This window comes from Cnephaeus nilssonii, assembly GCF_951640355.1.
Source record: "Cnephaeus nilssonii genome assembly, chromosome: 3".
NCBI lineage: Eukaryota > Metazoa > Chordata > Mammalia > Chiroptera > Vespertilionidae > Cnephaeus > Cnephaeus nilssonii.
Window position 1 is genome coordinate 31444167 of NC_137074.1, and position 18892 is coordinate 31463058.

General features: G+C 40.6%; 1 protein-coding gene across 2 annotated transcripts in view; it reads right to left on the bottom strand.

Annotated features, from left to right (window-relative positions):
- The window catches only part of TNIK (TRAF2 and NCK interacting kinase), a 344761-nt gene that overhangs the window by 149569 nt on the left and 176300 nt on the right, over window positions 1-18892 (bottom strand). For both annotated transcript variants that reach the window (XM_079766830.1, XM_079766831.1), the window contains exon 3: window positions 6135-6191. In XM_079766830.1, the coding sequence (XP_079622956.1) occupies window positions 6135-6191 (57 nt within the window). The remainder of the gene's footprint in view (window positions 1-6134; window positions 6192-18892) is intronic.

The window sequence follows — 18892 nt, forward strand, 5'->3', positions numbered from 1 at the left end:
AATGTAATAATACAACAATGGGCATGACAGATTCAAGCTCTGCCACAATGACACTTACTATAGTCTAGTGGGGAACACAGATGGAAATCAAAGAGTGACAGAGATGGGTAGCTGATCTAATTGGGGAGACAGCCCCAAGAAATCTAAGTTTGAGCTGAATTCTAAAACCCTTGTGGAAGTTACCCAGTTGGGAAAAAAGAAAAAAGTGTTGTGACTAAGGAGGGAACCGTTTTCCTGGCAGGGAAACAGTGGTTGCCAAGGCCCTGCAGCTGGAGGGAGTATGGCATGTTGTCTTCTATGGGAATCGTTAGTGCCATGGAGAGAAAAATAAAAAAATGTCTGCAGGAGACACTGTGATAACAACATGCACTGAACATTGTGTCCTACATATTGTTCTCAAATGCTTTATAAATAACTGTATTTACTTTTCACACTAACTTCCTGAGGGAAGTGATATTATCCACAATGACACATGTGGAAGAAGGAAAGGTTAAGCAACATGTCTAGGGTAAGGAAGCCATGAAGTGTCAAAACAAGCATATGCCCTGCTCTCTCTTACATGGAGGTGGTGTCCCTAGGAGAAGCCGATAACCCAAGTCTGATGTGCATCTTTCTCACACCCTGACTCTTCCAAACAATCCCAGATGGTAAGATTTTTTCTTTCTTTTGTCCAGTTTTAGCAAACATTCATGGAGTTTGCTAACTATGGGCAAAACAGTATCCCAGAGGCTACTGGGAGAAGGCCATCTCCTTATTCTTCAAAGAGAGATGCAGACTGGCCACTAACTTAACCTACAGGAATTCAGTAAATAAGACAGAAATAGAAAATCAATGAAGCAGGGCTTCAAATGCATCCTTCTAGTAGGCAAATCCCATGGTGTTACTTTGCTATTTAACTTCTGGCCCCACATTGGTCTAGCAGTAGTTGGGGGAAGGAGTTACAGCCTCCCACCCCTTGTAAAAAACCACCACCACCACCACAACAAACAAAACAAGGCAAAACCAAAAAAACCTCCCCTTATATCTTGTCTACATATTAAAGTTTTGCCTAAAACTATTTGATCAAAGTGTTCAATTTGGAAAATAAAAACTAAAAACCTTGTCAAGCCCTTGCCACAGCACTAAGTGTCTTCACAAACTGGCCCTAACTTGTCCAGATTCGTCATGTGTCACGCTCTCCTAAGCACTCTTTAGTCTTTACACTATGTAGTACTTTCCAGAACATGCTCTGTGCTCTCTCAAGCCCCACACCTTGGTACAGGCTGTGCCCTCGGCCAGGAATGTCCTAGTCTGATTGTCCTCCTAGGCTTAATTACTACCCCTCACTGCCACACCAAACTTAATAAGTTTGTTTATAAATTTTATAAGTTTATTGTAAAGTGGATTAGCTTTACTTACAAATATTTAGGGCAAGGTTGTGTTATTGTGAGCGTCCCCTTCAGGGAAAAGACCACTTTTTCATCTTTGAATTTCTAGTGGCTGTCATAAAGGAGGTATTTAGTAAATGCTTATTGAATAAGTTAATGAAAGATCACACTAAATTAAACACTAAACACCCTTCTATATTTGATTGAGGGCCTATAGCAATGTGGTTAAGAGGATGGATTTAAAAGATAGAGTTAAAACGCTCAGGCAGATTCACTCCACCATTTACATGTTACATTGAGCAAGATATCTTAAAATATGTTTGGTTTTCTCATCTACTATTGGGACTAATAATAGAATCTATTTTGTATGCTGTTGAGGGGATTAAATGAACACATATATAGAAAATATTTAAAAGAGTTCTGGCAAATAACCATTCCATCAATGTTAGTTACCATTATTATTATTTTGGGCTGAAATATATTAAAAAAATGTAAGTAGAGGGGTACTTTACTTAAGGACCAGTTCAGTTTTAAACACATCCACTATAATATGATCTGATGTCATAGTAACATAATTCTCTTGGTTTTGCCTACCCAGCATCCTTACCACCTTTTTCTCTAAAAACTCTTAGGTTTTTCTTGAGGAATCATGTTTCCCAACCCTGTGGTAGTTTCCAGGTTTAGCCACCCAACCCAGATGTGGCTGAAGGGAAACAGGGTTTGGTTCAGGGCTGGGACATAACCCAAGCTGGGCCACTGATACTCAGACCGGCACTTCTGCTGTAACTGAGGGTAAGGAATTAATTAGAACATGAATCTGCAGGTGGGAAGAAAACAGAGCCCAGAGATGGAGAGAGACACAATTCCTACTCACAGCATGTGACTTCCTGGACCCTGCTGAGTTTTTCCTTTGTTTGAATATGCAATAGCCAGGAAATTCTGTTTTCAGCCTCACTCAGTTTAGTGGGGCTTTGGTACCACAATCCAAAGTGTCCTGAGCCATGTGATCACCACCGGGTCATTGTAAAGGTGAATGTCTTGATGTTAACTCATTATCTCATTGAGTCCTACATGGATTTCAAGGTGTCGTTGTAAAGAAACTAGTTTACACCACGAATTTTTGTCCAGATGAATATGGGGATTTATTAAAGAATCATAGTATCTTCATACTTGGTGGCCAGAGAGCTGTAAATACAAGACCCTAGAAAGTGCTCCTCTGACTTTGGGGGTGCATGGAGCTGCTTAAGAAGCTTGTAGAAAAGGCAGGCTCTGAGGCTCCACCCAAAAATTCTGCAGCAGGCTCGGGAATCTGAATTTCTCATGCACACCCCAGAGGTGCGGATGGTTCAGTGATGCTGGCTGTCCACTTTGAGAAACACCACCCTGGAGGGTCCAATTTTGTTTAGATGTTGTAGGCCCGTGGTCGGCAAACTCATTAGTCAACAGAGCCAAATATCAACAGTACAACGATTGAAATTTCTTTTGAGAGCCAAATTTTTTAAACTTAAACTTCTTCTAACGCCACTTCTTCAAAATATGCTTGGACTCCATCCACAACCATGAGCTGTTAACTGCCCAGGCCGTGGTATTTTGTGGAAGAGCCACACTCAAGGGGCCAAAGAGCCGCATGTGGCTCGCGAGCCGCAGTTTGCCGACCACGGTTGTAGGCAAATCTAGAGTACACAAACCCACAGGGAAGGGATCCCCAGAAAGCGCCAAAATGCAGAAATTCCCATAATTATTTCAGAAAGTAAAATAACTTCAAAGTCAGCCTGAGTTTAAGTACTAATTCTGAAGCCAGGTATTAAGAAATTTGGAACTGTCTCAGATCTACAACAGGAAGGAAGTGAGCATTATATCCAGTTATCTCTGTGGCTATTTTCTATAAAATAAAATAAAAAGAAGTGGTATGGAATAAAAACAATAATTTAGAAATTGATTTCAGGCTTATGGCTTTATCAATTTCATTACAATAAACTATAGTAACTCTGCAGTAAATCATTGCAAACAATTAACAAAGACGACCTTTGAGAATTCATCTCAGTTTTTAACAGAGCAGCTATAATGAGCACAATTATAATAATTGGTAAGAAGCTTTTGCAACATTCCATAATACACAAAAGACAACATGGCAAAATGAAATAGATTGTTTTTTGAGGATACCACATGAGTTTCACAAAGGAAATCTTATGTTGACTGTGATGCGTAAGGGGGTGATACAAAAGTCATTTGATGCTGTATCAGATACCATGGGAATAAGAAAACCGTTTCCAGATGTGTATCCATGTTTGTCTTTGTTAAGGGTCAGTGGTTACATAATGGCCAATGATGTGCCTACATCAGGGCAACTATCCAGCCCTTTCAACAGGCGTTCCCCAAGAGAATTAAGCCAAAATACTATAAAGCATCCATTGTATGCAATGGATCGACTCTCCTATGCATGAAAATGGCATTAGCTTTGTACCATCCTTGGGAGAACTGAGAAAATGGTCTCTCAAATAATTTTCTTGTAGGGCTTAGTGGCCTTGTGAAACCCACTTTAGAAAGGCTAACTGCCACTCCTTAAAAACTAAAAAATATCCTCTGGGATAAATAGCTGTGTAACTGTTTTGATCCCAAGCAAAGCGGTCTAGTAAAAGTAAGTGGTTCATCAAGCAATTTAAAGTCTCACAAATGGAACCAGAAACTAGAAAAGGAATGTGCTGTGCTCTCAGGTCATACTTTGCGCATCAATATTCAACTCTGTGCACGCGTGTGCCCTGAGATTAACGATGTCAGCGGAACTCAACTGCAGTTCCACAGAACCACACAATAAAACTTTACAGCACAAATGTCTTGGACTCCATCCACAACCATGAGCTGTTAAACTGCCACGTGCATTGCATTATGTGCAGATCCTATTCACTCCAAGGAAAATACAGTAGTAGGACTTCAGTAGAGTAACAAAATAAATTTTCATTTGTTCTGTGCTGGGAGCTTTGTAAAAGGTTCACACGTTTATAAATGGGTTTCTATGTGGAGACTGATCATATGTGATCTTGATTTTTGTGTCAGACCCTGCTAACTGACCGTACCAGTATCCATTCTCCCTCCATTCCTGGCTAGTAGAACGCTGATTTTTAACTGCACACATTGGTAGAATGAAAGACTACATTTCCCAGCTTCCATGCAGCTAAGTATACCCAATGAATGTAAAACTAAGTGGAAATGTTGTATGTAAACAGAAAATATTTCACTGGAAGGGGTTCTCTTCTTTACCCTTCAGCTATCAACCCCCCCTCCCCCTCTTCTGCCTGGCAAAGAATGTGATCAATGGAAATCCGACAACCATCTTGAACCATGGACGTGACCTTAGGTGTGGAAGCCATGCAGAATGATGGAGTAGAGAGATAAAACCATCCTTCTACTCCACCACATTGCTGCCCTACCTCCCTGGGCTGTCAACTCCAGACTCCTTTAACATAAGAGAGCAAGACACTTCCATCATGCACAGGCCTCTGTTATCTTGAGTTTTCTGTTTCAAACAGAACCTAAACCTAATTAGTATAACTTGCATGCAGTTTCTTATTCAGCAAAAGCAAGGTGAATTAAGAAACTAATTTGGATTAATTTTTTGAACTGGTTTGCAACCTCTGAAATTGGAATGATGTACTTAGGACAAATAAAAGGAAGTACTACTTTATCTAAGTGCTAATAGGCATATGGAAACAACTTTTTACTGGTTATAAATGTATTTACTTTAAAGAGGAATTCAGATCAATAATAAGTAAAGAAAAGAAATCAGTACAATGTATGGTATAAATGAAAATTAGTAAAATTAGTATTATGGTAGAAAGCATACCATATAATATATACTATCAAAAGTAACAAGCCAGAAAAGGTATAAATTGAAGTCTGACATGCAGACATCCATGTGCCTTTTTTAATTTGTATATTGGTTCTTGATACCTTTATGTGACCAATTTATTCTATATGTAGTTAAATAATCCACTTCTCGGCCAATGGATGACTTTGGTCTTTTAGCTTTTATGTATAGCAGACAAACATCTTAGAAAAATCCCCAGGACAATAGAAAATTATTAACATGCTTTTGATGTCCAGTGAGTCCTTTCAAGTCTGATTTTCACTCTGTACTCTTGAAAAGACATTAACATATTTTAAATGGACTCAGCAAAAAGGAATGAAAGCACAGATTGTATTTCAAATAAAGTCTATTCCTTAGATTGTTTCTGATCATCCAGGCAGAAATTTCATTTCAGTCTTGCTCTAAATAATGATAAGAATTTGTGGTTATTATGATTATTTGTTCAATAATATTTGGGGGAGGAAAATATTTATGTTAAATATCCCACTAGGAGATTAGAGCTACCCAAACTCTTGTCTATTCCTGTGTTAGGTGGACCTCTGGGAAAGTATTAAGACCCATCACTTCTGTGTAATCTCCGTAATATTCTTTTAATACCTGCAAATCCGTGTTTTGTCTTCATATGCAAATATCTTTCATTGTGGTTATGTGAATTATCAGTGCACATTATTTATTCTTCACTCTAACAACATAAGGCAGAGTGTAGATATCTAATTTAGAATGATTTACTCATTGTCTTCTCGATCAGCTGTTGGATACTCTTACTTCTTTATGTTAAGCACAAGTAGGGAAACATTTTAGATGTTTAAAAGGATTCTATTTCTAAAAAATAATTTTTTTCTATCCCTAACTTTTTTATTATAAATATATATGATTGAGATGGCAAGATAAAGATACATTACCCCTGTGACATCCATAACCTTAATGGCTGCAAGCTGGCCCGTTTTGACATGGCGACCCTGTATGAAAAAGATAAAATAAGAAGGATTTTAGTTCTGATGAGCAATATTATCATTTAGTTCCAACTGTGAAGAACAATATTACCTAGATTAATGTTACAGAATGCCAATGGGGAAGACAGACAGACACACACACACACACACACACACACACACACACACACCTTAAATGCTTTGAGATCAATTTCTATTTAGTGTTTATTTTGTAAAATATCTCCATCACTTTGTCTTTTGGGCTTGTTTTCACACTGGTTGTCAAGTTAAATAAAAAAGGCAATGCTGAACAATTTGGTTCTACCTCCCCTCCAAAGTGTTCGATAAGGGCTTGTGTGAGAGGTGGATTTATGTGGAAGGGGAGCTAGACCTAACTGGAGGAGACACAGTATTTCCTCTGGCCACAAATACTCACTATGTGAAGAGACTTTAGTTTCCTTGATGATTAAAGTATCTTGTAATGGTCTCAATTGGTTGTTGGTACTCCCATTTTAGTAACTGCTAAAATGTCATTGACGGTAACAATGAAAAAGACAATATCCTCGTTCGCCATTTTAAATTTCACTTCCAAGCTGAAATAAAAGTTCCCGATGGGTCTGACAGATGACTGAATAATACAGCTCTGGGATGGCAGCTTCAGCTAAATTGAGATCCTGGAGATGGAACAATCAGCAGGCTCAGCTCAGGCCCAGGCAACGGCATCCCCAGCGCCTGGCAACAGGAGGGCAGCTGAGCTGTCAACCTTTGAAGGGGGAGGGCCCCGAAGGAGGCTGCCCGGCTTGAGTGGCCTTTTACATCACTGGAGAATGTCAACCTAATTAGGATCCAGATTGAGGAAGACTGTGAAGGACTGGCCAGGAGTTAGCTGACCCAGAGATCACTAGAAACCGGAGGCACAGCCATTGCTGAGACAGTGTTTAGAGAAGCAACTTCATAAAATCACAAATAAATTGCACAGGAAGAGCCCTTCATCCAATACCCTTCTTTCAGAGAGAGAGGCCGAATCTCACAACTAATAAGGACCTAAAAACCCTGGGCACTTGTCCTGCTTCTGCCCTCCAGATCCTGAATTTAAAATTCTTATGATGAAAATGTAAAAGTGATTTTTAAGCAAACTTGCTTTTCATATTTTACTTGAGTTAAATAAACATCGAGACATTCATCTCTCATGTAGGATTTTGTTAAATTTATTTATTTTTTAATTTGAGGACAAAGCAACAAAGGATGCTATTAAAGGAGACATTTGAAGTGAAAATGTAATATTACTCCTAATTTTAAGTTACTTCCATTTATGAGAGCAATGAAAAATATAAACCTAGACTCCATATCTCAGTTTGGATCTAAAAATACACATTCAACCCAGGACTAAAAATTAAATTCTGAGGGGGGTGGAATACTTTAAAGGGAGACAAAGGGTTACATTTTCCCCCAAAAAAAAGTAGAAGAAAAAAAAAATCCTGTCAGATTGCAATTGCTGAGTCATTTCTTAATAAAAGAATGAAGTAAGATTCTCTTCTTCTGAAATAACAACAATAACAAAAATAACAGACTAAATCTAGAAAAACAAAACTGAAATTCCAGTAGCACCCAAAACCTTTTGTCAATCTTCTCCTCAAGAGTAAAAGGCCCATCCACAAGGAGAGAGGAAGAAAGCACACAAACTGACGAAAGCAGAGCTGGCGGGCGCAGGCCAGCCTGGTCCTCTGCGGCCCTTCTTCCTTTCTTCTACCTCGTGTTTGAGGTAAAGAACTGAGCTGATGCTTGTTCCTTACAGAAAAACTCAGTATCAAGGTGAAATCTAAATCACCCAAGGATAGAGCACTCTACCTCCTCCCTAAAATGAATGCAAGAGAAAAACAATGGTTTTGTCATGAAATAGCCATGTAAGCCTAGGCTTTGTTATAGCTGTTATTTATTTTCTAAGGAACAGCAAGATGGCTTTAGAGCTGCTAGCCTGAGGCTAGCCTGGAAGAAAGAGTATTTTCATTTCTAGGTCACTGAAGTACATCTGTTTCCAGCTGACCACATGAGCAAGCGGGGTTGTGGAAAATGCAGACATTCCACCCACTATCTCCTTCCCCTGTCCAAGGACTCACATCCGGTAGAATGTGAGAGTTCCTCGTGCTTAGCTTAGATTAGATCTAGCCTTTACTGAGGAAGATTTCTTCCATTTTCTAATTGCAGGTGATGGGCTTAGTTTCATGTTTCCACAGCATTCTACACGAACACAACTGATCATATCCAATACTGTGATTTTCAAAATGTGCATCTCAAGAACCACGAAAATAAACTAAAAAAAAAAAAATCACAATGTGAACATGTAGCAGTGGCAGTTGTTGCATGGATCGAATGTTACAGTACATCTGTCTGTCTGTCATCTACTATCCATCCATCCATTCACCCTTCCTTCCTTCCTTCCTTCCTTCCTTCCTTCCTTCCTTCCTTCCTTCCTTCCTTCCTTCCTTCCATCTATAACTGATGCTGTAGTACACCATTCAGATGTAATACTGAAGTACCCTACAGCTGTCAGCCAAGACCCTTTTTGGTCATTGGCCTCAGCCAAAAGAGCACTGCTCAAAGTCATGCTCCCTCCTAAAGATAACAGAATCCAATGACAGGAATATAAAGGCCCAGACCTCTTGTCTTAAAGTAGGACAATTTTGAAGGACCATCTCAGCTCCTGGCCACTCCAAGGGATGGCTGAGGTCTTTGTTGAGACTGCATTACAGTTAAGCTCTTTCCTCTGCACAATTCTACTCTCTTCACAGGTGTAGATCCTAAGAACACTCCCTAGTAAAATTCCTACATATGAATCGCTAAATCAGGATATGTCCCAGAGGAACCCTCCCTCAGACAGTTGGTTCCAGGAATGACCCTTATCACTGGTGGCAGGTGGCTTATTGACTGCTCCTGACATACTGTAGCTGTGTCACTGTCAAATGCTCACTAGTGGGGAACAGGAGTAGGATACAGGTGCCAGAGAGTACACTGATGAGTCCAATGTTTCATACTTTTAAGAGTGGAAATAGCACTTTAAAACAAAGGAATCAGATAGCTTTTACTGAGAGACACTTATGTACTGGAGAAAGACAATGAAAAGCTAAGAGTGATTAGTCACCAACTGAAGGCAATGTGTGAAAATCATAAGGGAGATGAGGTTAAATCCTGAGATCTGTGCACTGTCTTCAATCAAGATGGGAACATCACACCTGTAGGCTCAGTGTGTTCATTCCAAGTTTCAGAGTCTCATTCCTTCCCAATCAGGCTGAAGTTGAGGGTTATATCTCTTACTCTACCCTGATAATTAATTCCTGGGTCTGGTCCTCAGCTTTTTCTACTCTCTGGCTATAGAGGATACAGGTCTTTTGTTATCTATCCAGGCAGCAGTCAAGCCTGAGAAAGTCATGTTGAGCTCAGACATCTCAGGAATGTGGGTCTGGGTCCTTCCAACAAGACTACCATCTAGATCAGCAAAGATGCGAACCAAGACGAGGGGGAGGAAGCAGATGATGAGCATCAGTTGCAACCATTAGACATTATGTAATGGTGAGGGCTTATAACTTTGCCTAGGAAAAGAGCTCAGCCAGAATCCTAGAGGAGCTGTTTCCAGAACTTACTATACCAAGCAAGAAGACCCAAGTAACACAAGAGACTGACTGTAGTATACAACTGTAATGTGCCCCCCCCCCCCCCCAATCCCTCCTTCAGGAATGAGGTTCTCTGAGTCTCTCTCCAGGAATTTTCTTTAGCCAAACACAGCAGGTGGACCCCAGGGCATGCTCCCTGCCTAAATTAATGCCCTTTGCCTGGAGGCAGCAAGCGGGCAATGACTGGTTGGTGTAGGAATATAAAAGCCTACACCCCTTATATCCAAGTGGAATAATGTTGAAGGGCCGTACCAGCTTCAGAGCTCCCTTTCTGGGTTTGCTTGGGGCTTTGTAGCTGCATTCAACTCCTTCCACTGCCCAAATCTGTCTTTGCTCTCTCGCGGGTGTTGATACAGAGAGCACTCCCCAAAAGACATCTACAAGCAAATATCTGTCCTCAGAATTTGTTCCCTAGGGAACTCAATCAAAGACTCTATCTACCCATCTACCTACTTACCTACCTACCTACCTACCTACCTACCTATATATTAGTATGTGTATTCTTAATATTAATGTAAAAGAATGTATTTCTTACTGCATCTGGGGTAAAATTTTTAAGAAAAGCTCTGACCTAAAAGATGAAGATAATAAACTAGGTCAAGCATTGGGAAGTATACTCCAGATTAAAAAAAAAAAAAAAAACACAAAAAAACAGGCTTGTTTAAAGGTCCTGTTGTGTAGTTACTAGAGCATTTGGGTAATTAAAAGTAGGCCAGTATGGCTGGAGTAGAGAGTAAGTGTCTAGCAAAGTGTCACAGGCCATTTTGAGGAGGTCTGTCTTTATCCTAAGACCAATGGGCAGCCACTGAAAGGTTTGAAGAAAGGGTGTAAAGTACTCAAGTCTGCATTTTGCAAAGATAGTCCTAGGGGCAAGGCATAAAACAGAGGAAACCAGAAAAGATGATGAAAAATAACAATTATAATGCTACTTAGTAATTCAATTGAGATATGATGGCGACTTGAACTGGGATAGAAGTTACAAAGAAGGCGAGTAGTAGACAGAGTCAAAAAGAGATATTCAGGAGGTCAAATCAACAAGATTTGGGAGTGAGTCATATATATATTTACCCCACACTTCCCACAATGCCTGACACAGCAGGGACCCAATAAATACTTGCTAGATAACAGATTGAATAAAGTAGTGAGATTTGAGGTTGTATTCAGGTTCTTGGTCAACACCTTCCATATGTCTACATCAGTTTCTCCCATCCCTACCCACTTCCCACATTTCTATCCAGCTGCAAAGTGTATAGCAGCAGATGAGGTGGGGTGGTAAGCAGGAATTCCAGTCATTTCACCCAAAGTAAGTTGGAAGATGAATTTAGTGGATGAAGGTCCTTTACATTTTACAGAGACTTTAATTTACCTCTCCACAGATCACAGAGAAACTAGAAATTGGTTTTAGCTTTTTCCTTCTGAACTGTGATGATGATGGAGGTGAACTCTGGTTTTCCACTCACAGTGAAGACTAAAGCATAGTTAGGATACCTCTTTGGACACTTTCAGGGATGCTGCCTTTCTTTGATACAACTTATCTTGAGGCAAAGAGGTGGTCCAGACAACGTTATGAAAAGACTCCAAAAATCCTTACAATAGAAGAACATGGATTTCACAGACTGTATTTGGCACAGTGTCTACTCCTAGGGTTTTCCCAGGTTTTTTTCCTTGGCCTGCATGTGCCATTCATCAGTAGCCTAAAAAAAAATCCTCCTCTCCACGGAGGCAGAGCTGTGACCCAGACACCACTGCTCCCAAACTGTGGCAAAGATGAAGTAAGGGATCTACACAGGGCAGTTCCCAAGCAACCGCTCTCCATCGCAACGCCACGCACTGCGAATGCCTCTGCTTGGCACCTCTGAGAGCAGAAAATGGATTGTTTTCAAGATCCTTCAGAGCTGGCCCCTCTGAGAACCGAGGCTTCTCGCAGACACAGGGTGGGGAAGAAAAGACGGCGCTTCATTTTTCTTTGTTAGAAGCTAGGATTCCTCCATCTTCGTGGCTGCCAGTTTGGCTCCGTTTATAAATCAAAATGGATGATTACAGGGGGAAAAAAATCAAATAGCCACAATTTTTAGCAGACAATGGTTAATGTATGCGGAGTCCGTGGCAGGGAGCCTGCTGCCTGTACCCAGGAAAGGCATGCACAGATGAAGCAACAGCAGTGACAAGGCAGACAGGCTGTGGGGTGACGAGAGCTCAAAAAAAGTAGCAGAATCAGTCTCTTGGCCATGGCCTTGAGCCAAGAACACGTTTCCCAGTAACCTTCTCTCCCAACCCCTAAAATGGGCACAAAACCGAAGATCTTATTACTGCTAGTTTATGCCACAGGATAACTGCAATTATTGGTGGTTTTTGTACATTAAATTCTGGGAGGACTAAGCCCTCAAAATGTTGGGGTTCACAGAATGGGAATGGCATATGTGCATCCAGCCAACTCCTCAGCTGTCCCCAATATTCCACCTCTCCCTGGCTGCCACAGCAGCCTTCCCTATCCGGAGTCAGGGAGGCCCCTGGGGGATTTAAATGGCATTTAAAAGCCCCGATCCCCCACACCAGTCCAGGATGAAGTGCATTCACAATTTTAGTAAAAGGAAAAAGAGTCACTATATGTGGTGAATTTTTTTTAGAAAGCCAGAGGTATTCAATTTAGGCAGACTTCTTAGGGTTTGTTTTTTCTTTTGCATTAAAATGTCCATGAATTAAATGTTCACAGGGCTTCGGAACACTAGGACCCAAAGCCCCTCCAAGGCAGGGAGTCTGTTTAGTCCTCTGACGTTGCCTAGAACAGCATCTTGCAGCGCGTAGGCGCTAAGTCACGCTGGGAAACAGGACGCTCCCAGGCCTCGTGGACCTTGTGAGCTGCCTCCAAGCACAGTGCCCAGAACGACCCCAGCGATCCATCGTAACCTGGGAGAAGCCTGGGAGAATTGGGGGAAATACCTGCTAAAAAGTGGCAGAAAGCTTTTCTCTTAGGCAAAATGAGACTATGAGAAAGGCTCCCAGTTTCATAAGGGAGGAAGAAGCCACGTGGGCTGAGGTGCGTGTTTTTGCTCAAGAATGCTTTGTTTTTGGTGTGTTTTCCTAGTGTTAACACACTGGCCCATGGGAGTGAGCCTTGGAGACTAGAGCAGACACTGGTATTCTGCGTTTTATAACTTCACGGTTTATCTGAGGAAAAGTTCAGGAAGAGAAAGACACAACAAGAGAAAAGCAAGGCCCAGACACTGCCCTGCTATAGTTCCTCCATCTCGGTCTCCCCTTTTCCTGAGAGAATAGTAACCAAGGCCGGACAGAGCCCACTGTTCTTGGGAAAGGGCAGCTCATTTTTCTAGGTTTCAAATCAATAGCTCCCTCTCTAAGGCCTAGTTTATGAGGCAACTCTGTCTTCCCCTCGGGACCTCTGGCAGACCCTTTGCTCACTCCCTCCCACCTCCAAGCTGCAGATTAAAAAGATATACTATGTCTTCCCTCCAGGCCACATAGGTTTGTCAATTACTAACACTGACACTGCCCCCCCCCCCCCCCCCCGGAGATTTACAGCCACGTGGTCAAGAGTGGGAGGGCCTGGCTTTGCACCAGGAGGAACCATAGGCATCATGGGGGTGGCGCGGAGATAAATAATAATAATGAAAAGACAGTGCTGCATTTTATTTCACCTAATTTACTGCTTCAATAGGAAGCCAGTCCACCCACAGCGCCGTCCGAGTCACTTAATAACAGAACGTCTGTGGCAGCAGCAAGAGCAGGCCTGGAAGTGCAGAGCTGTGCGGGAGGAGAAAGGACCGCGCCGGTGCGGTGGGGGAAACAAAGGGACAGGCCCGCAGTGTTCCCAGCTCTCACTCTTGGGGTGGCAGGAACACAAACAGGGGCCCATCTGACTCTGTATCAGGGCTGTGGACCAATAAAACCCTCTCCCAGTGTTCTCAAACCTCCAGAAGTTTTAATTAAAACAAAGGAAATGTCAGCAGGAGAAGCGCTGGGATATAATTAGGACCCACCAAATCTAAAGCAATAAGGGCTGAAAGACAGAAATGAAAGGCAAGCTTTCATGTTCTTACTGAATCCCTGCTCTGTTACTGACACAAAAATCAATTTCAATAGGCTTTAGTTGTATCTGAGCAGGAACAGAAAGGACAGATGAAATTCAGTGAGCAATTTACTGGAGTCGTAATGATTCCCACAGAAAATAAAAAAAATAAAAAAAGGCTACAAGGAGCACTCCAACCAAATGCCTCCTCTGTCAGAACTCTGTAAGGACGTGTGTGTGTGTGTGTGTGTGTGTGTGTGTGTCTGTGTGTGTGTGTATGTAGATATATAGCAACAGATGTAGATATAGCAATAGATATACATATAGATGCAGATATAGATTTAGGGGGTGGAATTTTAAACAGTTATATACAGTATGTTTTAGCTTTAAAAAATGTGGTTAAACTCTCTAGCTCACATCCTTAAAAGGAAATTTTGGCCCTGCCCTCAGGAGACATTTAGGGATATTCAAAGACATTTGTTGAATCTCACAACTTGCTACTGATGTCTAGTGGGTAGAGGCCAGAGATACTACTAAACCTTCTGCAATGCACAGGACATTCCTCTCCCCCAACAAGGCATTATTGGACCCAAAATGTCAATGGGGCCAAGACTGACAAACCCTGATTTAAAAAAAAAAATTGACTTTTAATAGGTTCTCCGTGAATGCTGGATTCTAACAAGTGTCGTATTCCTCACAGGCACTAAGGTTACACAGATCAAACATAAGGCCTGGTCCTCAGGGATGTCCCAATGATCAGTGTGAGGGAGAAGGAGATGACATTGTTCCTTCTTTGCTTAGCAGCATTTACAATATTTCTCAAATTCCAACTCCCATAACCTTTTAGAACACAGGTAGGACCAATCGCCCCTAAATCCACTTTCCACCTGTTTTTTGTAAGTGTAAAGGCCAATTCCAAGATCTCCATTGTCTCCCAAAGAAGCATCATTCTCTACATTAAAAAAAAAAAAAGCTGATGAGGTAGTATTGGGGTTAAATAGAATTTGGTTTTTGATAGTTGACTCAAGCTATCATTTTTGCTAATTATATTAATTTTGGAAAGATACCTTATTTTCATTTCTCAACCATTTTCAGGTCTTCTCCACAACTCTTCATAGTGCACATTCTTTCCCTCTTCTCAAAATTTACTATAGTTTTTAACTAGTGGCAGCTCCATTCAGGAAAACATTATTATGTTTGAATAAAATATAAATTATGATAAAACTATCCTTAATACAAAAAGGTCAATTTATATAAGAATAAAGGTGTTTTTCTTGATCCAACGTAAGTTCTTCAAATGAAGGGATAGGGGAATCTTTCTATTGCTGTACTTGATCTCTTTCCAAGAATTAAAGAAAGTAGAATGCAAGTTTGTTGTTGTGTTTTTGTTTTTGTTTTGGAAAAATTAAGATAAGCAACATTATATTAGTGACAGCCATTCACTGTCTTTTAGGTCTTTGAGGATTAAATAACTCAAGTTTCTTCAAGGTGGTCAACAATAGCATCCAGATATGGATCCTCTACAGTGTACGAGAGGAATGATGAGGGCACAGTAATGGTTCCACCTACAATAGCGGAAGGGCCAGATCTCCACACAGGCTACGAATCTCCCTCCGCCCAACAGAAATCCTCTGTGTCAGCACAGGCTGCATCAGCAGTTGTGCTTTCCAAGTGAAGGCCTGCAAATCCTTCTTTGGGTAGGAGGGCGAGAGGACAAAAAGGACATTTGTTTTGTCAATGCAGAACAGCTCTTCCATATTCATAATCTTTCAAAGGGGCGGCCAGCATGGACTCCAGAAATGTGTCAGCAGCATATCCATCCCTGGGAAGCTAGTGGCTGAGAGTAAGTACTCCTGTGCCTCTCAGAAACCTGTGACCTCCCCCAACAATAATGCTGAGAATACTTTTGTCTGAAATCTTGGGGGAGGGGAAGTGGGAGAAATATGATGACACCCTGAGAAAAAAAGTGAGAACTCTTTTTAAGTAAATATGACATACCCGGAGCTCTGGGCAGGCCAGACCGGGTGGGTAGCTGACTAGTTAGCAAATGCATTGATTTGCAGCTAAATTTAGCTGCAATTCAACTGTGACCTGTCAGGTAGCTTTCTCTCAAGGAGGGCTAGGTTTCCCTGACTCCAGTGAAATTCTTCACTCCCACCACATTTTCCTGATAGATGAGGGACTGTGAGAAGGGCAAGGTGAGCACCTTGCTGACTTGTCTGACAACCTTCTCTTCTCAAGCAGGGGTTGATATAATAATATATATATATATATATATATATATATATATATATATATGCCTTATTAAATACACACACACACACACACACACACACACACACACACACCCCTATATAATAAAAGGCTAATATGCAAATTGTCTCCTCAGGAGTTTGACCAACTGGGAGTTTGACCGCTCACTATGATGTGCGCTGACCACCAGGGGGCGGCACTGAACAAAGGAAGGCCCTGGCCAGCAGCCGGCAGCTGGCCGCGGGGGTAAGGAAGGCTCCAATCAGCCCTCATGGCTGGCCAGGCCTAGGGACCCTGCCCGTACACACATTTCGTGCACCAGGCCTCTACTATAGATACATAGATCTATCTTTATCTATCCATGTCCATGTCTATGTCCACGTCCATGTCCGTATTTATCTATATTCAGGCACTGCTTCTTTATCCCTTTCCTCCAACATGCATTTACACTTCTCTTCCTTCTGCTCCTCTTGCTCACTCGCTTCCTTCAGATCTTGACTCAAAAGTCACTTTCTCCTGGAGTCCTTTCCTGGCTCACCTGATCTAAAATTTCAACTCCGCTCTATTTTCACTATTCTCTTCCTTCCTTGCTTGACTGTATCATCTAACACATTACAGGATTTATTTATTTATTCATCACATGTACTGGATGTCTCTTGCTCCAGAATGGAGGTGTCCTGAAGGCAGGCACTTCCCTTTGCTCTGTTCAGTCCTCTATCTGCAGGAGCAGAGCAGGGCCTGCACTCAATCAATCTGTGTGGTGAGAATGAGTTCCCAACTGCTTTGTGGAAACACTTCTCAAGTCCCTGTCTATTTCATAAAAGTCACAGCATTTCTTATTTGAAGGCAACAAGTACTGTCATCAAATGAGGAAATTGGGGTTCAGAGAAGCAAGTATTTTGCAGGTCGTATTTTCCTTTCAGATTGACCTTACATATAAGTAAACTAGGCAAGAATGCCTCATCTCCCTCTTTTTTATTCTATTTAAAATTCTTCTAAAGTCTAAAGGACAAAGAGCTATACATTTAAATGCCTGACAATCAGAGTATATTTTAACTAGGAAGATTTATTTGCATAACTATATATGATTGTTTTTATGCTATTTTATTTTACAATTGACATTCAATATTATTTTATATTAGTTTCAGGTGTGTGACTAGTAGTTAGATAATTGTGTTTTATTTAGATATTAGCCACATGGACTGACAAGTTATATAATACAGAGTATTGAAAAGCTGCTGCTAACAACAACCAACAGATCAACCTTACAGGTAGCAATTAAGGATGAGGCTGTGTGTTTTGAACCAAAGACAACATTTGATAACTTTTTCTTGACACAAATGTGGAAAGAGGAAGCTAGCATCTTTGCCTAAACCAGCGGTCGGCAAACCGCGGCTCGCGAGCCACATGCGGCTCTTTGGCCCCTTGAGTGTGGCTCTTCCACAAAATACCACGTGCGGGCGCACACGTACAGTGCGATTGAAACTGCGTGGCCCATGTGCAGAAGTCAGTTTTCAGCTCTCAAAAGAAATTTCAATCGTTGTACTGTTGATATTTGGCTCTGTTGACTAATGAGTTTGCCGAACACTGGCCTAAATCTTTCAGATCTAAGGTCACCTGCACAAAAGAATGAAGAATTGCCTTTCTTCCTCATTTTCAGCTGTGGAGTAGTTTTTGGCACATGGCCAAAGACTCAATATCAAGTCTAATTTAAACCTAGCTGTCAGGCCCTGATTTGTATTACCTTGGGCCCTAGGTACTTGCCTAATATCCAGAATATCAGTGTCAATCGGCATTTCTTTGGCATTAATCTTGCCTTTGCAACATTAATGACCTATTTCATTGGTGGCATCTGTCTTCAGAAGGTATAGTAAGGAAATAAAAATGGTGCTCATTCAAGCAAATAACTGAAATGAGTGTTTTTAATTATTTAAATAAACCTTTTGCTATCCCATGAACTCCTAAACAGAAAATCTGTCTTAGATTTAATAAACCATTAAATGATTGTAATTTAATGCCAATAATAGAATTTTTAATTTATTAATCATTAATGAACATTCAACAGTTTATGAATATATATAACTATTGACAAATACATAAAATTATACATATTATGCATATAAAGCTGCTCAGTTTATACTTTAAACATGTATATAATTCTAATTTTACATTTTTAAAACTTTTTAAATCCTTTTGTGAAGAATACATTTTAGAAAACAAATTTTGAAGCCATGGAAAATCTTTGGAAGATAGTAAATACAGGAAAGCTGAAGGAGTAAAAAATATTCTATTCAGAACTTGATATGTTTTCAATTTTTCAGGAAGGCTTTAGACAAATCTCTTTAACTTTTCATATGTTTTATAAATAAGGAAAATAGAAATACTTGTTATGCCTGCTTCCCCTTATAGGCAAAAATGCAAACAGGAGCAACCAGCTAGAATGAGTTCTTGAGTCACCTTATTGAGTCAACATTTCATTTGTGTTGTTCATCGTAACTTCCAATAGAGTTGTCGAACCATGACAATTTCTGTTTAGAGGCTCACAGTATATCATAAATATAATCAGTGTGATATTTCACTATTAAGCAAAATGACAGTCAATGAAAGCTTTCTGAAAAGGCATCATTACTATTCATTAAAATGGATTTCAGTGCAAGTTAGAATATGGTCAAGTTTTTACAAAGAAAGGTCTTATGAAGATAATCTACATTTCACATAAAATGAGCACAAAAATTATAATAAGTTATAGAACCCTTCTTACCTTAGTCATAAGCCACATG